Raw genomic sequence first — 27126 nt, 5'->3', positions numbered from 1 at the left:
GAAGGACCCCGGGCAGTGACGTCACCCGGAAGTGTCTCCTGCCACATGGTGCTGAGCTCCGGGCCGGGATCTCCAGGCTGTGAGTGATCGCAGCTCTACGGGCGGTACAGGAAGGGGCACAGTGACAGCCGCCGCCCCGGTCAGTATACACACTATGTATGCATGCGGTTTTTCCTGTTTGGGGTTATCAGTGTCCGCGGCCTACAGGCACAGCACGGGTCCTAGCAGTGTGTGATCTGCCAGGCGACAGATAGATTACCATGTGGTCAGGAGAAACACGACAGATCCCCTTACCATCCTCGTGATCTGTTATATTATTATTGCTCTCCTTCAGGCTCAGTTATTGGCTGTAAAGAGTGTATAGGTTGATGAGTGATCTGTATTGCATATGGGGTTATCCCCTATCCACAGCATAACTGGCTGATAGCTACAAGTGACTTCTTGATATGAGTTCCATATGGAATCTGTCCGAAGTCTCAGATTAGGGCTCTATAGCTCGGAGCGATAGTCTGCCATATCAGGCCAGTCCAGCAGATCATTGCTCTGTGTAATAAGGACAGTGATCAGCTGACCTAAAATCATTGTACGCTGACTGCGCATCGCTACGTGTAATAGTAATGCGCGGCTGATGAGCATGTAAAGAAAATAATAAAGTATATATGTTACCTCTCTATGCTCCCCGCTGTCTTCCTGGCTTCTCCCCCCTCCCCGCAGCCACCGAAGCAATGGCAGAGCTGGTCTCTGAAGTGACAGGCTGCTCGGCCAACCACTGGTCAGGACCAGACTGCCGTGGCCTCTGATTGGCTGAGCGGCCTGTCATTTCAGAGACCAGCTCTGCCGTTGCTTCGGTGGCTGCAGGTAGAAGCCAGGAAGACATCGGGAGTGTGGAGAGGTAAGTTATTTTTTCTATTGCCGCTTGTTTATATTACTAACCGGACAGTGTTTTATGGCCCTTGACTTGGAAACTCCACCACCTGTAAATAACCTTAGCTTGTTTTTGGAATAAACAGTCACCTTTCGGAAACTAACTAGCTGAACGTTTGTCTTCCAGAGTGAACAGAATGGAGTACATGAAGGGAGCTCCCACAAGCAGCCAAGGAAACATGTGAGTAGCTGTCGTGGCAGGAATATTAACACCTATTGCCCCGAATATTTCCGGAAAAGTTAGAATATGTGTAACAGGAAATTCTAATTCATTTTGGAGGTGTGTGTTCTAACGGGGGCTCTGACTGTGGGGATCCTCTGCTATCCTGACAATGGTGACCCCAAGTCTCCTTTTAGAAAAGGGATGCAGCTAAGGCCATATTACACAGCACAATAATAAGGGGGAAACGAGCGCCAACCTGTCAGGTCAGGGTTGCTTCCCCCTCATTCCCTGCTCGTCGCCTGTGCTATTACACGCACAGACATGGAGCAGCGGAAGGGGCTGCCCTAATGATCCTTAGATCGTTCATGGCTGCCCATTAAAGTCAAGCAGCAGACTGTCAGCAGAGAGATCAAGGGTCCTGGCAATCAGACCTCCTGTGATCTTACACTTATTTCCTATTTTGTGGATAGGGGATAAGTCTTAAAGAGATGTGCATAAGGCAGAAGATGTCTGAAGCCTTCCCAGTGCACACTTCCTTTGTTTCACATCTCAGAAGTATAAAATGCCAATCAGTATGACCTCTGAAACAATAGGAGACAGGTGTATATCCCAATTATCCCAATAGCTGACACTAGTAAATGTATACTCGGGCACCCACCAGAGCCTCCACCAGATCGGAGTAAAGGTTTTTATGATTTATGACAATTGGGCTTCTTATTAAAAAGCAATATGCATTAGATGATGATTGTTCCATGTGTTTGTGTTTTTTTAAGCCTTTGTTGCCAATGTGGTGTTCCAATCCCCCCAAACCCTGCAAATATGTGTGTGGCCTGTTTACGGACCCAGGTTGACATCAGTGAAGGGATACCGAAGCAAGTGTCGGTGCATTTCTGCAAACAGTGTGAACGGTAAGTATGAAACTAGGATTGTTCATTATCATTATTAGGCCAGCTTATTTACTAGAAGGATACACCCAAGGATACAAGTTTAGAAAGTGGGGTTGAACAAAATTGTGATTATTAAAAAAAGAAATGCTCCCAATAAAGTATCCATAAGCTAGTATTTATTGATAAGTTTCTGTTGACTTGAAGTAATGATCCGTCTTTTTTTTGTTCAGCTATCTCCAACCACCAGCAACATGGATGCAGTGTGCCTTGGAGTCAAGAGAGCTGCTCACGCTGTGTCTGAAGAAACTGAAGGCCTCCTTGAGCAAGGTGGGACTGGAAGGAGCTGAGTATTTTTCTGACATGCCATTTGTCAGCAGTTGTTACTAGATTTTACCATTACGGGTGCGTGCACACTACGAAATATGCCCGTAAAGGCTGCTGGCCCCTGCTCGTGGGCGGGCGCATCTCCGCTTGTGCCATAGACTCCATTCTAGGCACAGACTGATTCCCACGTCCGTCGAAAGAATTGACATGTCAATTCTTTCGGCAGACAGTGGAATCGGCCCAGCCATAAAATGGTGTTTATGGCACGGGCAGAGATGCGTGCTGCCGAGAGCATGGGGCCAGCGACTGAATCCTCAGCGGCCTTTACACGCATATTCCGTAGTGTGCACGCACCCTACAGGAGTGATCAAGACAAAAAAAGTGAAAATGTAGTTTTACTTTACCCAAAGATGGCACATTTATTGTACCTCTGCCTGATCACATTATAGGACTACAATAATCAACCCATCCAATCCATAGTTAGCTTTGCTGACGACTTTTTCAGGTATATGGAGTATACCAGCATAGGTATATGGGGGGAGATTTATCAAACTGGAGTAGAATTGTCTTAGTTTTCCCTAGCAACCAATCAGATTCCACCTTTCATTCCTCACAGATTCTTTGAAAAGAGAAAGGTGAAATCTGATTGGTTGATAGGGGCAACTAAAACAATTCTACTTTACACTAGTTTGATAACCCCCCCCCCCCCCCAGGGAGTATACCAGGTGTAAACCATGTATTCTATTAATATCTTGTTTTGATACAGCACCAAAATATTCTAAGGAGCTTCATAGAGCTCTGTGCCATGCACTCTGCAGAATAATTGACAGGAGAAGAGGCTTCCAGCTGGCCTCTTTTCCTGTCAATCATCCTGCAAAGAAGCCAGTTAGAAGCTTCTTTTCCCTGTGTATTATCCTATGGAACGTAATGACAGGCAGAGAGCTGTGACTTGTCACGGCCCAGATGACTAGCTCCTGGCTCTCTGCATGTCTTGTGTGCTGGAATAAGCAGCTAAATGTTCTACAAAAGACACAGAACACATGGTAAGGGAGTGTTTTAACATGTCTTCTGGGCACTGCTAGTAGTGTTTGGTTCACTTTAAACAGTTTCAGTGCTCCCAGCATAAATATAAATCATGATGTCAGGAGTACCCGCATGGACTGTATATTGCGGACGTGTGAATGCCCTCCTAACGCTGTGAGCACTGGACACTATGCTGCACATTAGGTCCTGGGTTTAGATTGTCTCATGTGTAAAGAGACATCATTGTCAGCAAACTTCTACAGAATAAATACAGATTGTCTTTAGAATGCATAGTAGAAAAATGTGTTTATTGCAGTGCAGTGAGCTGTGAGCAGTCGTCTAGTCGTAGTCAGTCCAGGAAAACACTGATGATAGACTGTAGATGTATCCCTCTTAGATGTGGGGGGGTTTAGAGTTTGTGTAGGGCAGACCTGAAGATTGCAGCCTTCATACCACAAACACATCGTCTGGATGATGAGCTTATACCGACTTAGCAACAGCTTCTATTTTTGCCCAGCCCGGAACTCAATCCAGTTAGCAACCTTTAATGTTTGTGTTGGTTAAGGCCGTGTTTCTGTTGGGCAGATCACGTCTCCCCAGTAAACACACAAACAGATTGGGAACCTATATGGGTGGTTCTAGGACTTGCATCTTGTCCAGATATGCAGGTTGCAAATCCTCTGTATACTTCACTTGCCTCAATGTATTCCACATTTACTGCCTACATATGTAGAGTGTATATTCTTGTGTACTGGATCATGTTAGAGAAATGTATGATCACTACAAATTGTTCTGGAATCATAAGGATTTTTTGGTCTTATTATCTGAACACCAAAAATATTTTCTGTCCCTATAATCATATGTTTTTAATAAAAAGATCCTATTTATGGAAAAGTTTTTCACCCAGAGCCGGAGACGCAAATCTGCTATGTATAAAAATTCAAGATGTTCAGAGACATGTCGCCATTTTCAGAGTAAATTGACTGTATTTTGCTCCTCATTCACACTTTTCCTAGAAAGCCAAGTCCATGCTGCTAAAAAAATTCATCAGCAAGCAGAATGAACATATGGGAATGTTGAGTGCAGATTTTCTGACCTGTCCCCATGAGACATGTCATCCTTGGATATTTGCTGCCAGCCTTCTTATGAATACATGCATTGTCATATGCAGCTGCTTACTGCGTATACCTACCGTTACACACGCACCCAGAAAGTAGTGCTGCACCCCAAGTATTAATACTAAAAGTTGACTCTTATGTTGGTGTCATTGTTTCCTAGGTGCGTCTTATTGATGCCGGCTTCATTTGGACAGAACCTCATTCAAAAAGACTGAAAGTAAAGTTGACAATACAGAAGGAGGTAGGTTGTCTCCTGATACCGCAATGTCTTAGTGACATGAAACCCCTTGTTATGTCTTTTATCGGAGGTGCTGCAGACTCTTGGAAGTAACAGCAGTCATACCAAGTATTTTTCTGACATCTGTTATTCTAGCTATGTATCTGCAAGTCTGCAGCAATTTAAAGTGACTCTGTACCCACAATCTGACCCCCCCCCCCCCCCCCCAAACAGCTTGTACAATCGGTTAGCTGGTTTTAATCTCTCCTGGGATCTTTTCGGCAGGTGATGCAGTTATTGTCATAAAAAAACAACTTTTAAACTTGCAGCCATGTGTCAAATTGGCGTGGCCTACAGTGTCTATGCCCTAGGATTGCAACGCCCCTCCATTCCCCCTCCCCGCCCTCCTCATCATTAGGAGAGCCCCTGGGCAGGATTATTTCTATTCATCACCTGAACAGTGCACAGGTGCCTTATTGATCCAGCTCATGTGCAGTGTTCACACAGGGGATGAATAGAAATTGTTCTATGGGCATTCCTAATGATGAAGAGCATGGGGAGAAGGGACAGAGATGTTGTGCCAGCCTAGGGAATAGACACTCTAGGCCACGTTAATTTTACACAGGGCTGCAAGTTTAAAAGTTGTTTTTTATGACAGTAACTGCATCACCTGCCGAACGGACCCCAGGACAGATCTTGGATTAAAAGCAGCTATTCGAAGGTACAAGCAGTTTGGGAGGGTCAGATTGTGGGTACAGAGTCGCTTTAATAGACCTCTCACACTATTCATTTTTTAACAGGTGATGAATGGCGCAATCCTTCAGCAAGTCTTTGTAGTAGACTATGTGGTACAGTCACAGATGTGTGACGATTGCCATAGAGTTGAAGCTAAGGATTACTGGAAAGCTGTGGTCCAGGTCCGCCAAAAGGTAAGAACCTTTGCTGCTTTTCCTTAAAACATAGGGAAGGATGTATCAGAGCTGGTGCAAAGGAAAAAGTGGAGTGCCCAAGGAGCAACCAAACAGGCTGCTGCTTACATTTTCTATAGTACCGCTTTAAATAGAATCTAATGGGATTCCATCTAGTGGGATCTAATGGCTTGCAGTGGGCAGCTGTTCAGTTTTCCTGTGCACCGTCTTGGATCCATCTAACCTGTAGCCTGTAATATCCTTATGATCAGTTTTCAACTGTACTGTAAATGCAGCTTCAGGGAGAAGTCTTATGTATCTAATCGAAATTTCAGTGACTGAATTTTAGCTTGTCATCTGAATGAGGCCATTTTGTCAACAAGCACATGGATTTCTGCAGTTAAATGGAGCAGAAATTTCTGCAACAAATCTGCTGCATCGCTGCATTCGGAAAATTAATTGAATTGAATTTTTCTGTTGATGTAGCTGTATGAATGGAAAAAAAATACATCCCTTTTTCTTTTTAATGGTGTTCATTGAGTTATGTAAATTTCACAGAATGGGTCACTAGTTGCAGAGAATCAAAATGCTCATATAAATAAATTTATATATATATGGTGGTGAGGCTTCACATACAGTACAGTGCTGTATAAGACTGCTGGGGTGCATATACAGTGCAGTAGTAGTACAGGCAGTGCACCACCATCTCCCATACATTACAGTGCTTGGATGGGGGGGGGGGGACGCTATACAGTAAAGGATGGGTGAGGAGTTGGTGACTACTGTACTATAATTGCTGGTTCTGATGAACATTTCTTATGTTTAATGTCCTGTACAGTATAGTGCTGTTCTGTACAGTAGTAATTATACTGAGCACTTATCAGTGTAATAAATGAGTATAGTAGGTAATTATTGGTGGCTGCTGGAACCAATTAATCACATTTACATTATTTCCTATGGTAGGACACTGCTCGGTTTTCAAACTGCTTGGTTCTCAAACTGCCTTCCGGAACCAATTAAGTTTGAGAACCGAGGTACCACTGTGTGTGTGTGTGTGTGTGTGTGTGTGTGTGTATATATATATATATATATATATATATATATATATATATATATATATATATATATATATATATATATATATATATATATATATATATATATATATATATATATATATATATATAATTTTATGGGTTCCTTTGGTATTTGAAAGTCAGATGGGGTAACATCAGGATAAGGACGATTGAACAGGGCCAAATATAAAAGGGATGGATTGTTCCATTCTAGCTGAGTCTTTACCTATGTTCTTCTGCAGGTTCTTCATAAGAAGACTTTCTACTACTTAGAGCAAACTATTTTGAAACACAGACTTCACCAGAACACCTTGCGTGTGAAAGAAATCCATGGTAAGGATACTTGTATTATCAAATCTTAAACCTCTCAGCTGAAGGGGCGGCTATACTGTGAAGAGGAAATGATGAAAGCCTCTTGTGGCCAGGCTTTCTAGAGCCGCTCTTTGTTATAGCAGTTGATATTTTCCACCATGCCTGTAGATGAAAAAGCATACTTCAGTCACGATAGATGCTCTGTGGGTTTCTGTAAATGTACTTATATAATGGTGGTGGGTCACATTGCCGGATCAGCATGTTGTAGAGTCCTATCGCTCACATTATACATGCTGTTAACCCTTCTGTACCCAGCTACTATGAATAGAGATGAGCTAACCTAGAGCACACTCGAGTCCAAACCAGAGTGTGCAGCATTTGATAACTGGTGGATGCAGCCTTAGAAATTCCTGAGGCTGCATGCAACTTTTTCAGCCAACGGTAATCAAATGCTGCACGTTCGGTTTTGCTCATCTCTAACCACGAATCATGACATTTCAGACGTGCAATTCTCTCTATTGTAATTTTTTGATTGACTACTATTGTAAAAAAAAAAAAAAAAATTTCGGACAGCACAGTAACAAACCATAGTTAATACTGCCATAATACAGTACTCGCTAACTCTCCTTTTATAGATGGGCTGGACTTCTACTATGCATCTAAGCAACATGCACAGAAGATGGTTGAGTTTCTCCAGTGCACAGTGCCCTGCAGGTATGTATTCACTTTAATATATTTGAGTAGTAAAATACATCTATTTTGCTTCATGTTCCTACACTTCACTGGCTGTGTTCCAGCCTAGGTGAATGTACTACTTCAAGCATTGGCACATGTGTATTGTTTGGACAACTGCCACTGCGGTTCTTGAGCCAAAACTAGGAGTGGATTCAAAAGAAATAGGAAATATAGAGGGAGGACTTATACTTCTACCCTGTGCTGGATCCACTTCTGGTTTTGGCTAAGAACTGCAGTGGTAGTTTAAAAAACAACTGCCATGTGTAAAACCAGCCTCAAAGGGCTATTCCCATCTCTGTATGTCCTGTGGCAAGGGAATAACTATTGAGGGTCAGATCGCCAAGACCTGCATTGATTCTTCCACCATGGAATGTATGGAGCACATTGTGCATGCATGGCTGGTGCTCCATTCTCTATGTGGCTTCTAAACATTGCCAAATGCTGAACGTTGGGGGCTTCTTAATGTTGAATGCTGTTCAGTAAACATTTCAGCTTCATTCTGTGATGCCAGCAGATGGACTCACAGTTGGTATGTTTATTCCCTTTCTTGTAGCTGATAAAGGAGTACCTGATGTTTTCTCTGTTTCTCGGTAAAGTGTAGGATTAAGAATTATATTTAAAGTTTGTCACTCCCTGACCATCTATTAAACTGGCAGTAGGTCTGGATAGATATCAATAAAAGCATTTAGAACAAACCTTTTAGTGTCAAAGGAGATGGGGTGTAAGATTCCCTGCGTCCTAGGACCACCACACCTCACTCGGCTGTATGCTTGTCCCTTTGCATAATCGGCCAGTGCAGTGTTTATACGTTCTAGTGAAGCATAGCAGTGCTGGGCCCAGGGAACCCTAGGCCCTGCCTCCTTGACACATCCCACTCTCCATTATGGTGTTTTAAATGTAAATAAAAACCCAAACCAGGCAGCAAGGTATGTTCTGAATGCTGATATTTATCCAGTGGTGCTGCCATCTTGGTAGGCAGTCGGGGGTCTCTGTGAAAACCTAGCCTTCACTGAAAAGCTAAATGCATCTGGGCTCCAAGGTATTTCACAAGGTTTCTGCTGCTTTGTTCTGAGACCGCATAAACTTGCACTATATAATCTAGATCTTTTCATGCAACAGCTCTTATAGAATCAGTCTTTGTCTTACACACTGATGCTTCCTTGCCAGCTTGCCTCCCACCTACTGACAGCTTGAAGCTGCTGTGACACATGACTGCTTTTTTGAAGTCTGCCTCTTTTTAGTTTTTGATCCAAAACCAGAAGTGAGTCTAGCAGGAAGAAGTATCTGTCCTTCCTTTATATTTCCTTTTGAATTCACTTAGCCCTATGCCTTAGCTGAGCTGAGTTTTCAGGTATAAAAGGCCATTAACATGTCAATTCTGTAGTGTGAACAGACCCAAAGGGTGGATTGGGATTTGATAGCTGTTGGCTGACACCTGTTGAAGGTGTATCACATCACTAAAGCTAGTCAGCCTCCATTTTATATTTACGGTTATTGGAGTTAAGCAGAAGACTTTCCATGGTGCAGTATGTGTTTTTTTTAGTCACCTTTTATCTTGCTAGATTTGTGTGTTTTGTCACTAAAGTTAGTGGTAGATCCTTTTTAGCTCGTACAGACTACAGTTTTTTAGGCAGGTTTAGATTATTGTGCACTGTAAGGCTGGGTTCACACTACGTATATTTCAGTTAGTATTCTGGTCCTCATATTGCAACCAAAACCCGGAGTGGATTGAAAACACAGGCTCTGTTCACACAATGTTGAAATTGAGTGGATGGCCGCCATTTAATGGCAAATATTTGCTGTTATTTTAAAACAACGGCTGTTATATTGAAATAATGGCCGTTATTTACTGTTATATGGCGGCCATCCACTCAATTTCAACATTGTGTGGACAGAGCCTTTCTGTGTTTTTAATCCACTCCTGGTTTTGGTTGCAATATGAGGACCACAATACTGACTGAAATATACGTAGTGTGAACCCAGCCTCAGGATACAAACCCACTTGACGTATTTGCTGCGTGAATCAGTCTTAAAAATAAGCAGGCAAAACGCAGGTTGGCTTTATACGATTGTTCTGCGTTAAAATACACAATTGCGTATTTTTGAAACGTGAAGCTTGTTGTTAGCAAAGCATCAGTTGTTAACAACCTGTGCAAAAAACGCATGTAGCTTCACGCTTTTGCAATTGCGTATTTTAACGCAGAACAATTGTATAAAGCCAACCTGCGTTTTGCCTGCTTATTTTTAAGACTGATTCACGCAGCAAATACGTCAAGTGGGTTTGTACCCTTAAAACACATTTTTTTTAACATTCATAAAGAACTGCTTCTTTTTGATCTTGGTTATACGTTAGGCCTTCCTTCTCTGTCTGCCATATATTTGCATTATTTTCTGTATGGTGTGTATTAAACATCAAAGCCCCATTATACGAGGGCCCGGTATAAATTATAGTGATACTTCAGAGATCTGCAGAGTTTGTCTTACATCATGCCACGTAATATATTCTTGAGATGGGACCATGTGTGGAGATTTAAGGCTTTGCACATGTTTTGCTTAGTCTAGTTGAGTCTTCAGATCCATTATTTTTCCCCACCAATGAAAAATGTTTTATGGCAGGTTGTCAGACAGCAGCTGCGCTTCAGAGAATTTATGGATCGTTCGAGATTTGGAAAAACTGACTTGCTAAGATCTTATACTCACCTGATTAATCCTCAGCCTTTGTGGTGGTCCCCACAAGTCTTTGTTTAGTCTGTTGCAACAGTGATGTCCGTGCATGGCAAAACACCACTGTGGCCAGTGCTCGCCTGCAGTAGTCACATTACTATTTCAGCGAGCTAAGAAAAATGCTGGGTGCCTCCAGAGCCGTAGTGGACTTATCAGGTCAGTGTAAGTTTATGTTTATTTTATGTGGTTTCCTACACAATAATATAAAATTTAAATATTATTTAAATAATCCCCCCCCAATCTCAGAAAACACAATTTACATAAACATACAGACCTACATAGAAAATGTAAATGGCTAACACACTGGAAAGATAAATACAGACACTAAATAATGCGTAGAATTCGAAAGTAGTAATTGCTGTGGAATTGTTGCCCAGGGTTAGGAAAACATGGCTGCTTTCTTCCAGAAAGTGCACCTCTCCTGTCCTCAGTTTGGGTGTGGTACTGCAGTTCAGTTCCATTGAAGTAAAGGAAGCTGCTTTATAATACCACACACAACGTAAAGGCTGGGGTGGTGCTGATATTGCAAAAAAGTGTTTGTGCTTTTTCTAATCCTGTATAACCCCTTGAAGAAGGCAGGAATATGTTATATTATTAAAGTGTAGTTTATCAACCTAATTATTACAGCCCCAGATGTGATTGGATTCATTGCCTGTTCATTTTTTCCCCACAACAAATTAAGAAGATAAAAAGTCTGGAGTTGAGTCTTAAGATGGATATACACATAAGCTCTCTTCCATTCCCTCCACACATCCAACATGCACAACCCTTCTCTCCCTGACATCTACCATCAGAGAAGGTTCAGGAGGCCTTTATACACATTAGATGGTTGGCCACTCCTGCCAAAATCGACAATTTTGACTAATACATTTTAATGTGTATGGCTTCACCATTGACCATTTTTAGAGTGTTTAGCTTCACCGTTGACCCTTCACCACTACCTCTGCAGTTTTTGAACACAAAAAAGAAGTGGATTCAAAGTCATGAGAGAAATAAAAGAAGGATTTGTATGTTTTCATTCCTGGCTTTGGCTCAAAAACTGCAGTGACATTTTTCTTAACTGCTGTCTGTGACTCGACGAAAGAAAATCCTTTTCACAACATCTAGCCAAGTACACATGCAAAGAGGTAAGTATAGCATTGTCAAAGTCTTAATGAATGGAAATACATTGATGGGGATTTATCAGTGATTTTTGTGTAGGCTTTGGTTTAAAGTTGTCACAATTTTGAGCAATCCCTTCATTGTGGTGATGCACAGATGCTGTATAATGGAGCTAGAAATGGTTCAGGAGCAGGCTGAATGTACTTTGTAACAACACAGTGTAGCTTGGCCACCAAATGAAACCCGAAAAATATTCTTTGCTTGTAGGTCGAAAGCTTCTCAGCGACTCATTTCTCATGATATCCATTCAAACTCCTACAATTACAAGAGCACCTTTTCTGTGGAAATTGTTCCAGTATGTAAGGTTAGTACATGTGTGTTCTGTGTCGCTCTTCCTTTGTAGCTGTGGTGATTCTTGCGCCCAAACAGTGCAAAATAATGCAATTTTGGTCAACAATTTCTATGCATTTTTTTTAAAGAGGAACAAAATGTGTGTAAGAGAATGGAACATAAAGACAAGACAGACAACACCAACATCCATACACGGAGGCGTAGCAGCACCCCCCCCCCCCCAAGAAGTCCATAAGGAACTATACATCTACTGTCTCGTCAAGCATGAGCCAGTGAATCCACATTTTTTAAACCTTGCTAGGGCAATTACGGCTTTCATAAAGGACCTGATTTAGGGGAACATACTTATTAACAAGTTGCTTCCAGCAGGTCAAAGAGGGAACTTCTGTGCATTTCTATTGCATTGCAATAATTTTTTTTAGCGCAGAATAAAAGAAATCTAATGAATAGTCTGTAGTGCTTATTGTGTGTGACCTCATTGATAATGCCGAGCAAACAAACAGAGAGGGTACAGAGGAATGGAAACTCAAAGTGGTCGGACAAAAATTGCAGGACTGATCGCCAAAAGGGCTGAGCTTTAGGACAGTCCCACACAGCGTGAAGAAAAGTCCCGACGTCTGTCTGACACTTGAAGCAAGTATCAGAGGACATCACCCCCATCTTCCGGAGTTTCACCGGTGTATAGTATGTACTCTGCAAAAAACGGAACTGAATTAGTCGGTCTCTTGCACTGACCACCGTAGGGTAATAAGAGTGTACTACTTCTTTCCACTGCAGATCATTTAACGATGGGATGTCCACCACCCATTTCTCAAAGGCTTTCTGAAATGGGGACTGGTCATTAGGACACAGCATTAAGTGACTTCTGGGTCAGGAGTTTCGTTCGGCTGGTGTGAATTCTAAGGGAACTGTGAGGCTGCCAAATTGGGCCTGAACGGCATGCCTCAACTGCAGATAGTGGAAGAAAGCTGAGCGAGGTATAGCATACAGGTCACACATTGCGAAGGAGGTGTGAAATTCATTACTAGGGGAAAAAATGTGAGATAAATAACAGACCCCATGTTTACCCCATAAAACTGCAACAATTTCTATGCATTTTATATTTTTTCACAGGACAATTTGGTATGCCTGTCTCCAAAGCTAGCTCAGAGCCTGGGGAACATGGGTCAGATCTGCATATGTATTCGGGTCACAAGTTCTATTCACCTCATCGACCCCAATACCCTGCAAAGTAAGTCTGAAAGTGCTTGAAAAGTCACTATTTACAGTTAAAGAGGGAAAATTAATTCCTATGTACCTTTCCATCTCGGTGACATCTTCCAGCTTGCTTATTTCCACCTGCTAGCAGATCTTCCAAATTCATCTTTTACAAATGTCAGCCAGCACCTGGGACCACTTATTCTGATAGAATCCATAACCTACATGAAATGACTGCATTATGATCTGTACTTACTGTACTTTATGATGAGGTTGTGATTTATTTTTTTTATTTTAAATTACCCTTCCCCCTACAGTTGCTGAAGTTGATGGGAACACATATTGGCGGCATCCTTTTCACAGCTTGTTTCATCCTAAGCAGCTGGAGGAGTTCATTGTGATGGATGTAGACATTGTTAGAGACTGGAAACAAGGGGCAGGAGCTGGAGGAAGATCAAACAAGGTATGGTTTTTATTTCCCTCCCTGTGGCTAAGTTTAGCATTTACACATTAAATTGCAAAAAAGTAAGAAACCTACTGGAAACTCAAGCTGCACTTGAGTGTCTTTTTGGAAATTACAGTAAGAAAGTGAGTACAAGTCTTTACTACCTAGACTAAGTTGGTAGTGACCTGTCACTGTATTTATTGCATGGGTAGTCTTCTAACCAGTACTAGGAAATTACAACTCATCTACTGACTTTACACACGGACTAAAATGGCTTTTGGTGTAGCTGGATAAATAAGATCTAAATATTACTCTTACCTATTTGGGACATTTATGTCATACCCACAGGATGTGCCATAAATGTCCCCTAGAAGCCGGTCCCATCCCTGAGACATGCACCTACGTTCAGATGAGCGATTCCCGGGTTCTTTCCTGCTTGTTTGCAGTGACTGGAGGTGGCCTAGAAGTGAAAACTATAATTGGCTTTAATGGGAGTTTTGCACATGGAATAGATCTGTAAGCTATATTGTTTACATAACTCCTGGACTTACATAAAAAGTGTAACTGTCCCAGAGGGGTATACCCCTTTAATATGCACTAATGGTGAATCTCCTTAAATGAGGAGCAACAGTAAAGACATTTTAAAAGACTCGACCAGCGATTTATTTCTATGTTTAAAAGTGCTTAGGCTCAGCTTAAATATGAATACTCACCTGTTGTGATCTGCCACTGTTCCAAAGGTGGCTCAACAATGATAGTGATTGGCTGAGCAAACACTTGCTTGTGTCAAACACATCATTAGGGTGTTGTGAGTAGTAGGGACTACATTGATTTTTGATAAAGGCCCTATCACACAAAGAAATTACCAGCTGTATTTAGCTGATTATGAGCGATAATCGCTTTGTGTGATAAAAGTAAATGATCAGCCAACATACACTATGTCGGCTAATCATTGTTTTTCATTCAACATGTTGAAAGACTGATGACTAGTATAGCAACGATCTGCTGCAATCGCTCTGTGCAATAGAAGCTGCGACAGCAGAGGGATGCTATCTCCTATGGGCACCCCGAAAAATCTAAATATTTTGCAGGTAGCACTCCCGCAGCCCCCCCCCCCCTTACCTGCTCGTTGTCGGCGTGTGTAATAGTGCCGGCAGCAAGCAGGGAACGAGGAGCAAGCAAGCGCTGGCCCCCCTGTAATAGGGGCTTAAGGTGTCCAAACATTGCCAAGCTCAGCAACCCCCCCCCCCCCCCCGCCTGTTATGAGGTTATGTGGATAAGGGATAACTTTTGATGGTGTGAATATCTCTTTGAGGGTGTGTTCATATGAACAAGATCCACAGCAGATTTGAAGTTGCAGATTTGCTTTGAATCTAATCTGGGCCATCAAATCTGCTGCAGATCTGCTGCGGATCCTGTATGTGTTGAGGCACCCTAAAGGAATATTCTAATTTGTTTTAAACATAGCATACAGCTAGTGCTGTAAAATAACTTTGCCCTACTCTGCTTTTCCAATCCATTGTCAGAACTCTGCTCTGCCCAGTGCTTCTGTTAGTTTGATGACGCTCCAATGAGCCCAGAAAAGCAAGTACAACATAGTTATTTTACACTCCTACCTGCCTGCTGGTTATTTTTTAAGAAATCTGAATACCCGTTTCAGCTCCCATTCCCATCTAGACAGTCCCTTTTTCAAATACAACCACAGTACACGTCTCCTCTCAGGGAGCGTGTTCAATTACACCCCACAATATCATAGAATTCACAGAAGGGGGTGCACAAATTATATAAAACCTAACGTTTATTTAATATATTTAAAAATATACCCCACATAAATAGACCAATTCACAACATGCAACAAAAATTGATAAATATACAAGCACTGTTCTCAAAAGTATACACCCAGAACCATAGCCTATTGTCTTAATGTGCTTTAACAGCCATGGTCATAGGTTACTATTCACACCAGGGTGTGAATAGTAACCTATGACCATGGCTGTTAAAGCACATTAAGACAATAGGCTATGGTTCTGGGTGTATACTTTTGAGAACAGTGCTTGTATATTTATCAATTTTTGTTGCATGTTGTGAATTGGTCTATTTATGTGGGGTATATTTTTAAATATATTAAATAAACGTTAGGTTTTATATAATTTGTGCACCCCCTTCTGTGAATTCCCTTTTTCAAATACCCTATTCTGATTTATGGGTGCCATTAAAGGGGTCCTCCTTCTAGGGGCAACACAACAAGAGTTTTTTTCTGTTCTGTTAGACACAAAAACGCTGCATTACTGTTGATTTTTTTCCCCCCAGTTGACTAGCACTGGGTTCTTCACCGAGCCAGCATAATCTTCCAGTAATGGGGCATTATATCTTTTTTTTTTTTTTTTTTTTTTTTAAGGCCCTGCACCTTAGCCATTGGTGCCATGTCTTGCACTGGCAGAGATCACAGTGAGGGCCTAGACTGTCATCAGTTTGTGCCTGATTAATGTTACCTAAATCAGAGCTCATTTTGAAAAATTGCAAATATACTATAAGCACTGAAACAGTGGGGACGTGCACTAAAATATGACAGAATGCATGTGTGAGAAGAAGCACATAGAAGTTATGTAAATATGTAGAATTTTTCGTATATAGCAATAAAATTTGTGTATCTTTGAGTGGGCACTATGTTATATGATGTTTCTCTCTCACAGCACACCCTTGCTGAGGTTTGGGTTCAGAAAACTTCTGAGATGAACACAAACCAGCAGTACCACTGCCGCACTCATCTGGGCAATCTGCTAAATCCTGGAGACCTAGTGCAGGGGTATGTATTATAATGCACAAGCTAGTGCGCTGTGACTATGCATTGGATAATGTTCATCAGATGACCCAGAGAATAAAAGATCCATAGCACACTTGTTAATGCAAAGTAAACTTTATTTTATTTACAGCCAGGTGATTATTAACAACAGCGCCTATCAGGTGCAAAGTATTGCTTACATGTGAAGTTTGATATGTGACAAAGCAGGATGTTTTGACCCACCTGGGGTCTGTCTCAATGTCGCAAGGGAAGGTAGGAAATGGGCGCTCCTGGCATGGTCTGTAATCACTGAAATTCACGTTGCACTAACAAGGGTGCTACGGATCTTTTGTTCTCTATGTTTGATGGACTCACATTCTTCTGAATGACACCTGACATTATACCAGTGGTGCACCCCTGAATATTACACTAGATCAGATGACCGAGGACTAGATGGTCACTGAGTAGGAATATTTAGTAGAAAGAAGGAAAATGTTTGGTGCTTATAAAACTGGCATGTATGCTTGTAGATGTCAATATTGTTGTGCTCTTTGTGCAAATTTTACAGTAAACACCCATACCGACATCTATAGACATACAAAACATAACCAAATGAAGAAGTTGTTTCAATTGTGTAACGTCTCTCCTGTATAGTACTACCGGTCCAACAGTTAGATCCATAGCCGTGTGGGACTACAAGTACATTGACAGCTTGCTGCACTAAATGTAAAGGGAACCTGTCAGTAGCCTTTTCAAAGTGAAGTTGTTGGCAGTTATTATGCATTGTATACATGCTTGTCAGTCACTGATGGACGGGGTACTGACACATGGGGCCTAGCTGCTAGATCGGTGCTCTTCTGAGCAATTACACGGGCCGACTATCGCGTAGCCCTTGCCTTTTAGTGTAAAATAATAAAGTATTTACTTACCATACTACATTCCTCGGTGTTATCGGGCCTTCACTGGTCGCTGAAGCATAGGCCCGAGTACACCAGGGAACGTGGTAAGGTAAGTAAATTCTTTATTATTTTATACTACAATCATCAGCCATCAGATACGTGTAATAGTGATGCGTGCCCGACGTCCCATGATTATAGGTCCTGATCTGATTGATTGTTGACGTCTTTATTACACAGAATGATAGCCGAATTTCTCCCCGATTTTGCCGATTATCACTCCGTGCAATAGGGCCCTAAGTTTCACATACACCACAGGAAGACTGTAAGATGATTTCCTATCCTCAATCTTCCTCTTATTCTTGTTCTTTTTGACTTCACATACTGTGTTACAAGCTTTCTACTGACTGAAGAGGTTTCTGAACATTAACTGAGAGCCTGCAGACAGATACACTTCAGCTAAAGTGGCTTTATAGGATTAGGAGAAGAAGCCCGCTTTCCTCCTGAAACTGCATCCCCTGTCCATTGGTTTTGTCTGTCGTAGCTCAATTTCATTTAAAAAAATGGGGCTGATCTGCAATAACACTTGCACCCTGTGTACAGGGCTGGCACTGTTTTGTAAGAAAACAGCTGTGATATTTTGTACAACCCTTTTAAAAGGAACATCCATTACCCTGTTTAAACCCTCTCTAGTACCTTATATCTATATGATCGCTGTGCGGCATTTTGAAAATAACTAGCCTTAATCTCCACTCCTAGTGCTAGGTAAGTAGGCTTAGGGGTGGAACTGCAGCACCATGTAAGTCACACTGCCTCTTCCCTCCTCCCAGCCTCTCGTGCTTAACTGTTAGGGTATGTTCACACTGAGTAAATCAGGCAGAATTCACTTCTTTGAGTGAAGACCGGCGGCAGCAGCAGAGGAGCGCACACTTTCCCATATGCAAGCTATGGCAGACTGAGACAGGCGGGATTCTGTGGCAAAACTTTTTCGCCTGATTTACTCAGTGTGAACATACCCTTACACAGGAAGGTGATGTGGCTGATCGTTGTAGTTTATTTCAACCTAAAAATAATGGGCCACTGGGCCTGTGATAGTGATGCAGGGCAGACTGTTGATGACTGTGAAAAAGAAAAAAAATTATACACACCTGTTCAATCTCCCCGGTGTCACCCTTGCTTCTGCAATTACATGGGCCGACTATCACGTAGCCCTTGCCTTTTAGTGTAAAATAATATAGTATTTACTTACCATACTACATTCCTCAGGCCTTCTGCCCACTCCCTGCAAGCATCGGTGAAACTTGCTGCACGATTATCGAGCTGTGTTATAGGCTCAGTAAGGGGGGGGGGGGGGTCAGTTTCACCAGTTAAATCAGGGTCGGTTTCAGTACTACTTTCTATGAGGACTTAAAGCATTGTTTCCCAGTTTTCTCAGGACATACTAGGAATTGTAGTTTTTCGGTGGCTGGAGAGACGCCCTTTAGCGATCACTGTATTAAGGTAGCCATACACCTTCAATAACTGACAACTCAATGATCGTGTGGCTGTCAGTTAAATCGCCTGCCCGCCGGCTCTTCTCTCTCTACACATTAATGGTGAAGCACACCTGTTTATGGAGAGGGGAGAGGGAAAGCCACAGCAAGCGCTGGTACAGCATAGGAAAGGAATGGAGTGTATAAAGAATAATGGCACTGGTGAGAAAATTACTGCTCTTTACACTGTGTAGAATACTGCAGGACAGAATGCTTCTTTAAAGTGGTTGTCAGAGCAGGAGGGTTTTTGCCTATGTTACTGGGGCTGGGGTTAAAAAAATAACAGAGGAATACTTCCATAATCTGCTCCTCTGCTGCCTGCCCATTTAGTCTCCGCCATGGTCATTTCTTCCTCCTTCTTGTTATAAGCCGTGGGGACAGAATCTGCCAACCCAGTCAGTCTCTGTGCAGAGCGATTGGTTCCTGTCCACATAGCACATCACAGGAACTTCAGAGAAGAGGGCAGCGGCAGGGACCCGGGGAGCAGACTGTTTTATTATGACTGTTCTATTCCTTGGAGCTCTAGCAACATATGCAAAAACCTTCTCTGTCTGGACAACCCATTTAGCATCACGTCATCTGGATACATTTTATGTCCTTCTCTTGTCCAGTTCTTACCCCACATTTTAAGACAGTTCAGTGTTCTCTTAGCATGGCAGGGAAACCCCAAATAACAAAACTCATCATTGCCTCAGTAATCCTCCTGTGCTGTGTGAATATAACAAATATAGGTATACAGAGGAAAGACTAGTGAAGCTGGGATGTGACTGTTACTGTATTAGTTATGGCCTATTGGTATAGTGCAGGGAATGGTAGAGGCCTCCAGAATCTTCTAATTGCTCATTGAGCTGTATACTTGTATGTTCCCCGATCTGCTATGTTAAATCATTGTTTACCTACAGTAAGCTCCATGGGGCATATCCTGGATTTTATTTTAGAACAGTGTGCATGCCCTGTAGTGCTGCCTGTCACTGCCGTTCCTGAGCAGTTTGTTATTTGGAGTGCTTGGAGACTGGGTTCCCTTTGGAGAGTGTGGGGGTGTACCGCTAAATTACACAGCCCTTCCAGGCATCCCAGCACTGCTTCTCCCTAATGATCCGCTTTGTTCCGCTGCTTGTGAATATTGCTGAGCTGAAGAAAAAAAAAAAACATTCTAAAGCATGGATATTGGATAGTGTTTTTAAAGCAACCATTTTGTATGGCTTTTTTTTTTTGTCTTTCAGGTTTGATTTAGCAAACTGTAACCTGAATGATGAATTTATTAACAAGATGAACCCTCATCACGTTCCTGACGTGGTAAGTCTAGCCAGTTCCTCTAGATGGCACTGTTGTGTTATAAACAGCAGCTGATCTGGGAGCTGGTCAGCTGCGGTATAAATTATATATCGTCTTCTAGCAGGATCATGGCTATTATAGATTTATTTTGATCTGCCTTGTCATCTCCAATGTCTCTGCTGGCTTACAGGACACTGTTAAATGTAAAAAGCTAGTAAGAGTATATTACAATGTAAAGAAGTACAGATGAAGCCAGCACAGTATGAACCATGCACTACTCTGCTGCGCTAATACACTTACTATATGCTACACAAATATAGAAGTGTGCATCATCTATACAGATGCTGCATTATACCTGTAGAGGGTATTCTGTTCAGAGCTTTTTGGGTAACTTGCTGTTCCCCCTGCTCTATTGAGTTTATGCAATACACAGTGATGATGGAGCCAGAACAGAATAAGTAAGTCTGCATAGTTTAAAGGGATCTTCATACTGGTGACGGGTGCCTGATGGCTAGGTTTCCCTTTACTGAGACTACCACCAGTCACAAGAACAGGGTGTCACAGATCCTTTATTTGAATGGAACAGTGTTCAAACGTGTGTGCTGCTGTTCAGTTCTAGTCAGAGAAAGTTTAGCACTTCTGTCCAGCCATTGCTCCATTCAGACAGCAAAAACATAGGACCATTGTTCTATGATTGGTGGGGATCGCATGAGATACTCATCTCCTGTCGGAAATAGGAAATATCTGCATGTTATGTTTCTGGGGGGTAAGTAATACTTTTCGGGTGCATTGGAAATTCTTATAACATGTTAGTACAAGGGGTACTGTAAATACAGATGTTTCTTAAATGTCTGATAGCTGGGCGTTCTGCATCTAGGACTTTACTAGAGGCAGAAACTATGGTAGTGTTGAACTACTAGTTCCAGCAGGTTCTGTTCATTCAGTGTTCTAGCTGTGTGTGCAAGTGATCAGCGATTGGTTGGTCTCCTCATACAGGTTCCAGTAAAAACCAGGATACCAGCATTGTAGGGGCCCAACTCCTACCAATTGAAGGCAAGTCTTAGGAAATGTCTGTGAACAATGCAGAATATATCCTAAAATGTGTATACAAAGTAGTGATGTCACGATACCAGAATTTTGAGTTCGATACCAATACTCGATTTTTTAGTTCGATGTTCGATACCTCGAAAAAAAATACAACACCCCCCCCCCCCCTTATAAGATCAGCACCCTCCTCTCCTGACATCCTCTGTGCTGCTGTGACCTCTCATAAGATCAGCACACTCCTTCCTCTCCTGACATCCTCTGTGCTGCTGTGACCTCCCCTATAGATCAGCACCCTCCTTTCCGGACATCCTCTGTGCTGCTGGGACGCTGTGACCTCCCCTATAAGATGAGACCCCTCCTCTCCTGACATCCTCTGTGCTGCTGTGACCTCTCATAAGATCAGCACACTCCTTCCTCTCCTGACATCCTCTGTGCTGCTGTGACCTCCCCTATAGATCAGCACCCTCCTCTCCTGACATCCTCTGTGCTGCTGGGACGCTGTGACCTCCCCTATAAGATCAGACCCCTCCTCTCCTGACATCCTCTGTGCTGCTGTGACCTCCCCTATCGATCAGTACACTCCTCTCCTGACATCCTCTGTGCTGCTGTGTCCTCCCCTATAAGATCAGCACCCTCATCTCCTGACATCCTCTGTGCTGCTGTGACCTCTCCTATAAGATCAGCCCCCTCCTCTCCTGACATCCTCTGTGCAGCAAGGGACCAAACATTGTAGTTATTGGGGACAGCATGGGGGGGGGCAGTAGTGGATTATAATGTGGGGGGGGGGGGGGGGGGTTGGGGTCCAGGTTGGGTGAACAGCCCAGGGCCCAGGGTACATTTAATCCGCCACTGGGTACAGACTACAACCCCCACACTGCAGGGAGCTGGTGAAGGCTGCCAGGTCTGGACAGACAAGAGAGGGTTACTCTGCCTGGCAGGTCAGTTCCTGTCAGAGGGCAGGGGTGTAAGGGCAGGGATGTGGGGGGCACACCAGAGGGCAGGGATGTGGGGGCACACTAGACGGCAGGGATGTGGGGGGCACACCAGAGGGCAGGGATGTGGGGGCACACCAGAGGGCAGGGATGTGGGGGCACACCAGAGGGCAGGGATGTGGGGGGCACACCAGAGGGCAGGGATGTGGGGGGCACACCAGAGGGCAGGGATGTGGGGGGCACACCAGAGGGCAGGGATGTGGGGGGCACACCAGAGGGCAGGGATGTGGGGGGCACACCAGAGGGCAGGGATGTGGGGGGCACACCAGAGGGCAGGGATGTGGGGGGCACACCAGAGGGCAGGGATGTGGGGGGCACACCAGAGGGCAGGGATGTGGGGGGCACACCAGAGGGCAGGGATGTTTGCAATGTCTGCACACATCCCCTGCTCTCACTTACTGCGGTACCACTCAAAGCATGAGGCTTGTCAAAGCAGAGGGGAGGGGGGATTTGTAAAGGGAGTTTAAGGTGGAACAGACAACCTAAACCTCGGCCAGCAGGAAGATTAACCTTTGCTGCTGGCCAAGATTCAGGCTGTCTGTTCCACCTTAAATAAGCTCCCTTTACAAATCCCCCCTCCCCTCAGCTCCGGAAAGTTCCCAGCTGTCAGGCCTCCGTTCCTCCGTGCATATTCATGTGTGCACACTCAGGCCGGTCAGGAAGTGCAGCCACCGAGAGTGTGCATACATGAATATGCATAGGAACAGCGCCGCAGATGGACAGAGAGCGAGCCGGCATCAGAGCCTCACACTGAGAAGCGCAGCCCTAGACACCGCTCCTCACACCGGCTGCATTCCAGGAGGGACAGGAGGCTGAAGTGTGACAGGCTGCAGGTCATTAGCAGCGGGGGTCTGTTACACACAGTAGCCGACCCCCACTGCTTCTGGAGAGGCTCAGGATGGGTCAGATGCGGCTTCTGCACAGTTATATAGCCGGCACTAGCGATCGCTTTGTGCCGGCTATAACTTATCCCTGCAGTGAGCGGAGGAGGGGGCGGGCGGAGGAGGAGGAAGTGACGCCAGGGGGCAGGGGGCTGTACTCAAAGAACATGGCCGGCGCTCTGCTAGCCGCCGGCTGTGTTCTCTGCTCTATACTTTATGTTAAGCTGCGTTATTAGGCAGCTTAATATAAAGTATCGATACCAGGAAATCCTAGTACCGAATCGTTTTTTTGCCCGAAATATCGATAGTAGTATCGATATTTCGGTGCATCGTGCATCCCTAATACAAAGTTAGTCCACTTATGACCACCATTTTACAGTTACACAATTAACGAGCGTACCTATTCTAAAAGAGAAGGATCAATAAAGTACCTAATGGAGAGGTTTTCAGGCATTCACTGAAACATCACAATAGCTTTGTGCTTAAAGTGACACTGTCACCCCCTGACAGTCTCTGACATCTCTACACAGGTGTAAATTTAGCGTTTTTCATACCTTATTTCATATCATACGTCATGGTGCTTGTTCAAGTAAAAAGTGTCCTTTTATCAACTGCAGATTGTATAAAGTGGACGTGGCCTCGCGGCATTAGCGCCACTTAGCCCCGCCCAAAACTGCACCGTTGGCCACACCTCCTTGACGTCCATTGGTTGGCCGGCGTAAAGGAGGTGGGGTCTAGGCCTTTCGGCCAGCCTGTTCCAATGGCCTGTTCCAATGGCCAATAACCCGCCCACTTAACACAATCTGCAGTTGATAAAAGATCACTTTTTACTTGAACAAGCACCATGACGTATGATATAAAATAAGGTGTGAAAACCGCTAAATTTACCCTTTACACCTGTGTAGAGACGTCAGAATGCAAAAAGGTGACAGTGTCACTTTAACAGGCTAAGGGTAAGCTTAATTGTGATGTGATGAAAAGGAAGGGTCTTAGATCCCTTTGACGTATTTTATCATCTTTGTCTTTCATTCAGGTTCTAATCAAGAAGAGTTATGATCGTACCAGACGTCAGCGGCGGAGAAACTGGAAGCTGAAAGAGCTAGACAGAGAAAAGGAGGGCATGGACACAGATGATGAAAGGTCTGCGGGGCTAATAACCTTCCATTTAAGCTGCATAGTTTTTACGTCGATGGGTCTATTTTGTGTACATATGGAAGATGAATGTTACAGAATAGCACTCAACTCTTTCAATTACATTTATGTCATAAAAAGACTTGTAGACTCATGGTAGGCCTTATATTCTGGAGGAAGGGTATATTTGTAGTAATAGTTAAGTTAGAAAACACTATTGAATACACACATGAAGTATTAAGTTTCTGTGTGGGTATGTATGTATATATCTTTTTTTAATTTACTGTGTTTAAGGGGAATCTGTCAGATGGGCACACATTGTATAACAAATCTCACAGAGGCATGTAGGGGTTAAGACCATATTCACAAGCAAGATTTGCTTTGCAATTTGTGTTTCTTTTATATATGGAAATGAGTCAACAAGGTGGCACTGTCCACCCCAAGTGCACCTTGTGTGCCGTGGAGAATGGATATGTTTGGCCCTGTGGGCACCTTACTCCTTTTTTGCATATATGAAAGAATGCATGTTGTTTAACTCGGAAGAAGACGCTCACAAAATCCAAAGGCATGCCTGTGAAGGTCCTTTTACCCCTTCCTGGTGGTGTGATTGATTACACTATTTGAAACCATCTGACAAAAATTGTTAGGCTATGGCCATATGCAGTGAGAATGCTGTAGATATTTTTTTGCAGTACCAGTAAAGTGGATAAGATTTTGTCATTTATAATGTTTGTTGTGATGCCAGTATAGAAAACTTCTCATATTACGACTATGTTTACATACTCTACAAACAGGCGCTCCGTGGACACAGCCATCATTTAACGCGATCTACGGCTGGAATTAATGATCATGATTGTTAATTCCAGACACAGGTAGCGTTAAACGATGGCCGTTCGCGTGGAACACATGTTGTTTGTACAGCATGTGAACATAGCTTCATTGTGGCTATCATTCCTTGCTTTCTTCAGGATACACTTGTCAAAATTCTGCCGCCAACATGTCTGTTCAGGGGAGCACCAAGGGTGGAATTCATCTGGCAGCGCATTATGATTGTATATAGTCAATGGTGCTGCCGGATTAATTCCATCCTGCGCGTGTGCCTGAACAGACATGCCGGTGGCAGGATTTTAACAGTGTATCCTGCTGCCAGAAAAAAAAGTGATAGTTACAGTTGTAGTTACAAAGCTGTGTAGCATGCAACTAAAATATAAAAGTAGTACAACATTTAGATATACATTAAGCATTGGGCTGTTTTGGTTTCCTGGAGCACAGTCTTAAGCTCCTGTGCAGCTCGTGGCACGTATCGGACTTGGCTGCAACAGCAGCTTTATTGTTTTCCTTATAATTGTAGTTATATGTTCAATTATGCTTTTTTTTTACCAGACAATATCAAGATTTCCTTGAAGATCTAGAAGAAGATGAAGTTCTAAGGAAAAATGTTAACATTTACAGAAGTAAGGATGCAGAGCTATTTTTTTGTGTATTTTTTCCCCCCAGTGTCCATTGCTGCACAATGATTTTGTGAAATGCGATTAGAAAATGAGTAGCCTTGTGTATATTTACATTGTAATAATAATCATTGCTCCTGAGTGACCAAGTTTTTGGTTAGCTAGGCTCTGTTCACACTGCCGGTTTGTTATTTAAACCAACACCATTGGAACCTATTGACTTGAATGAGGTATGCTGGGTTGATTGTCTGAAATGTACAGTAAACCTATCGTCCGGTTATAAAAGTGCCGCTTTAGCCACTAGGACCATTTGTACATCAACAGTAACGAGCAAACCACCCAAAATTGCATTCAAAAGTGGTACTCTAGGGGGGTGGTCTTTTTAAGGAAAATAGCCACTATGTATTAAAAGCAGCAATCCGTCTTTTCTGAATGAGGGAGTAGAAGATTGAAGGAAGTGGACTTTTGGAGGGGGCGTCATAAGAACAGTAGTTTCAAAGGGGGGGGGAGAACTTTTTCTTTACACATTTGTAAAGGTGTCAAATATTTGAATCCATTGAACACTGGGTACTGAAAACCCCACTGCTTTCTAGAATGAGTGGGAGAAACACTCAGCTAAGCACTTCTGGTCCAGTCTCTATAATGAGAAGTAAGCCAGGGACTGAAGCATTCAGCTGTGTGCTTCTCCCAGCTCCTTCTAGCAATCACAGTTTTCTACATGTCTCTCTGGCATGTCATTTTTCTTCTTTATTGGTAACATTCCAAAACCCATAACATTTTTATTAAGCAGGATGAGTTGACAGATTTAGGACTGATTTAGGCCTCTGTCTGCTTTGGCAGTCTATTCGTGACCTGCATTCACAGGTCAACAATAGGGGTACCATGGGAGTCTCTCTGTCTAGATTCCGCTGTCTGTATTGATGAGAGCATCCCAGGGGTTAAACTGGAAACTTGAAGCCTGGCTGCCTGTGGTAGTTGCACAGACAGCCCCTTTGTCTGTGTGATCCTGATGTCGTACGATTTCGGCATTCTGTGCGAACTACATCCAGCAAGTAACATAGCGATGCTCCAGTAAATAAAGATGCATGTATATTACAGTGAACTGATATGTACCATTTTACATATCTATCCTATTACTACACAACCCAGATGTGAAATGCATATCCGTTATGAATGGCTTGCACTTACTTGATATGCTTGCACTTTCTCTTTGAGAACTAGAGAAAGACCTAAAGGTACTTAACAATCTGCATTATGTGCTTTCCCTGGCACTTTTTGGTCTGCTCCAGTTTCGAGCTCATGCTGACTTTTCTCCTTTCAGATGCTAACGTTCCAGTGGAGAGTGACACTGATGAGGAGGGAGCTCCCAGAATCAGCCTGGCAGAAATGTTAGAAGATCTTCACATTTCTCACGATGCCACCGGTGGGGAAGGGGCAGAAATGCTGACAGAATAGACTTGCTTCAAAGCATCCCGCTGGTGCGTTTCATAGAAGAGGATTTAAAATGTGTCCAATTTAATTTTGAACTCTGTAAAACGTGCGCTCATACATATTCTCTCTGAACTTGGATTACTGTACACTAAGCTCTCGTGTGTTTTCCCTTCAGTCTGCCAAATATTAAAATAACAAATGTTTAA

General features: G+C 43.1%; 1 protein-coding gene and 1 long non-coding RNA gene across 2 annotated transcripts; one reads left to right on the top strand and one right to left on the bottom strand.

The window, feature by feature from the left end:
* Positions 1–27126, top strand: NMD3 (NMD3 ribosome export adaptor). Its single transcript, XM_069975258.1, has 16 exons — positions 1–139; positions 1052–1105; positions 1861–1995; positions 2205–2301; positions 4600–4680; positions 5457–5585; positions 6883–6973; positions 7588–7666; positions 11780–11876; positions 12977–13094; positions 13378–13523; positions 16199–16311; positions 19939–20011; positions 23944–24050; positions 25425–25495; positions 26811–27126. The coding sequence occupies exons 2-16, from the start codon at positions 1062–1064 to the stop codon at positions 26942–26944; spliced, it is 1515 nt and encodes a 504-aa protein (XP_069831359.1). The 5' UTR covers positions 1–139; positions 1052–1061; the 3' UTR covers positions 26945–27126.
* Positions 7016–13621, bottom strand: LOC138795745 (uncharacterized). Its single transcript, XR_011363667.1, has 3 exons — positions 13364–13621; positions 13161–13281; positions 7016–7114 (listed from the first exon to the last, which is right to left on the bottom strand). It is a non-coding gene; the product is annotated as an uncharacterized lncRNA (long non-coding RNA).

Source organism: Dendropsophus ebraccatus, chromosome 6 (assembly GCF_027789765.1).
Source record: "Dendropsophus ebraccatus isolate aDenEbr1 chromosome 6, aDenEbr1.pat, whole genome shotgun sequence".
NCBI lineage: Eukaryota > Metazoa > Chordata > Amphibia > Anura > Hylidae > Dendropsophus > Dendropsophus ebraccatus.
This window is presented reverse-complemented; position numbering and strand designations above follow the sequence as displayed.

Excerpts from the sequence above, each read along its gene's own strand:
- NMD3 (XM_069975258.1), top strand. The coding sequence starts at position 1,062 with ATGGAGTACATGAAGGGAGCTCCCACAAGCAGCCAAGGAAACAT. Across the intron at positions 2,302-4,599 it reads TGAAGGCCTCCTTGAGCAAG|GTGCGTCTTATTGATGCCGG; the intron begins GTGGGACTGGAA and ends ATTGTTTCCTAG. Across the intron at positions 24,051-25,424 it reads ATGGACACAGATGATGAAAG|ACAATATCAAGATTTCCTTG; the intron begins GTCTGCGGGGCT and ends TTTTTTTACCAG.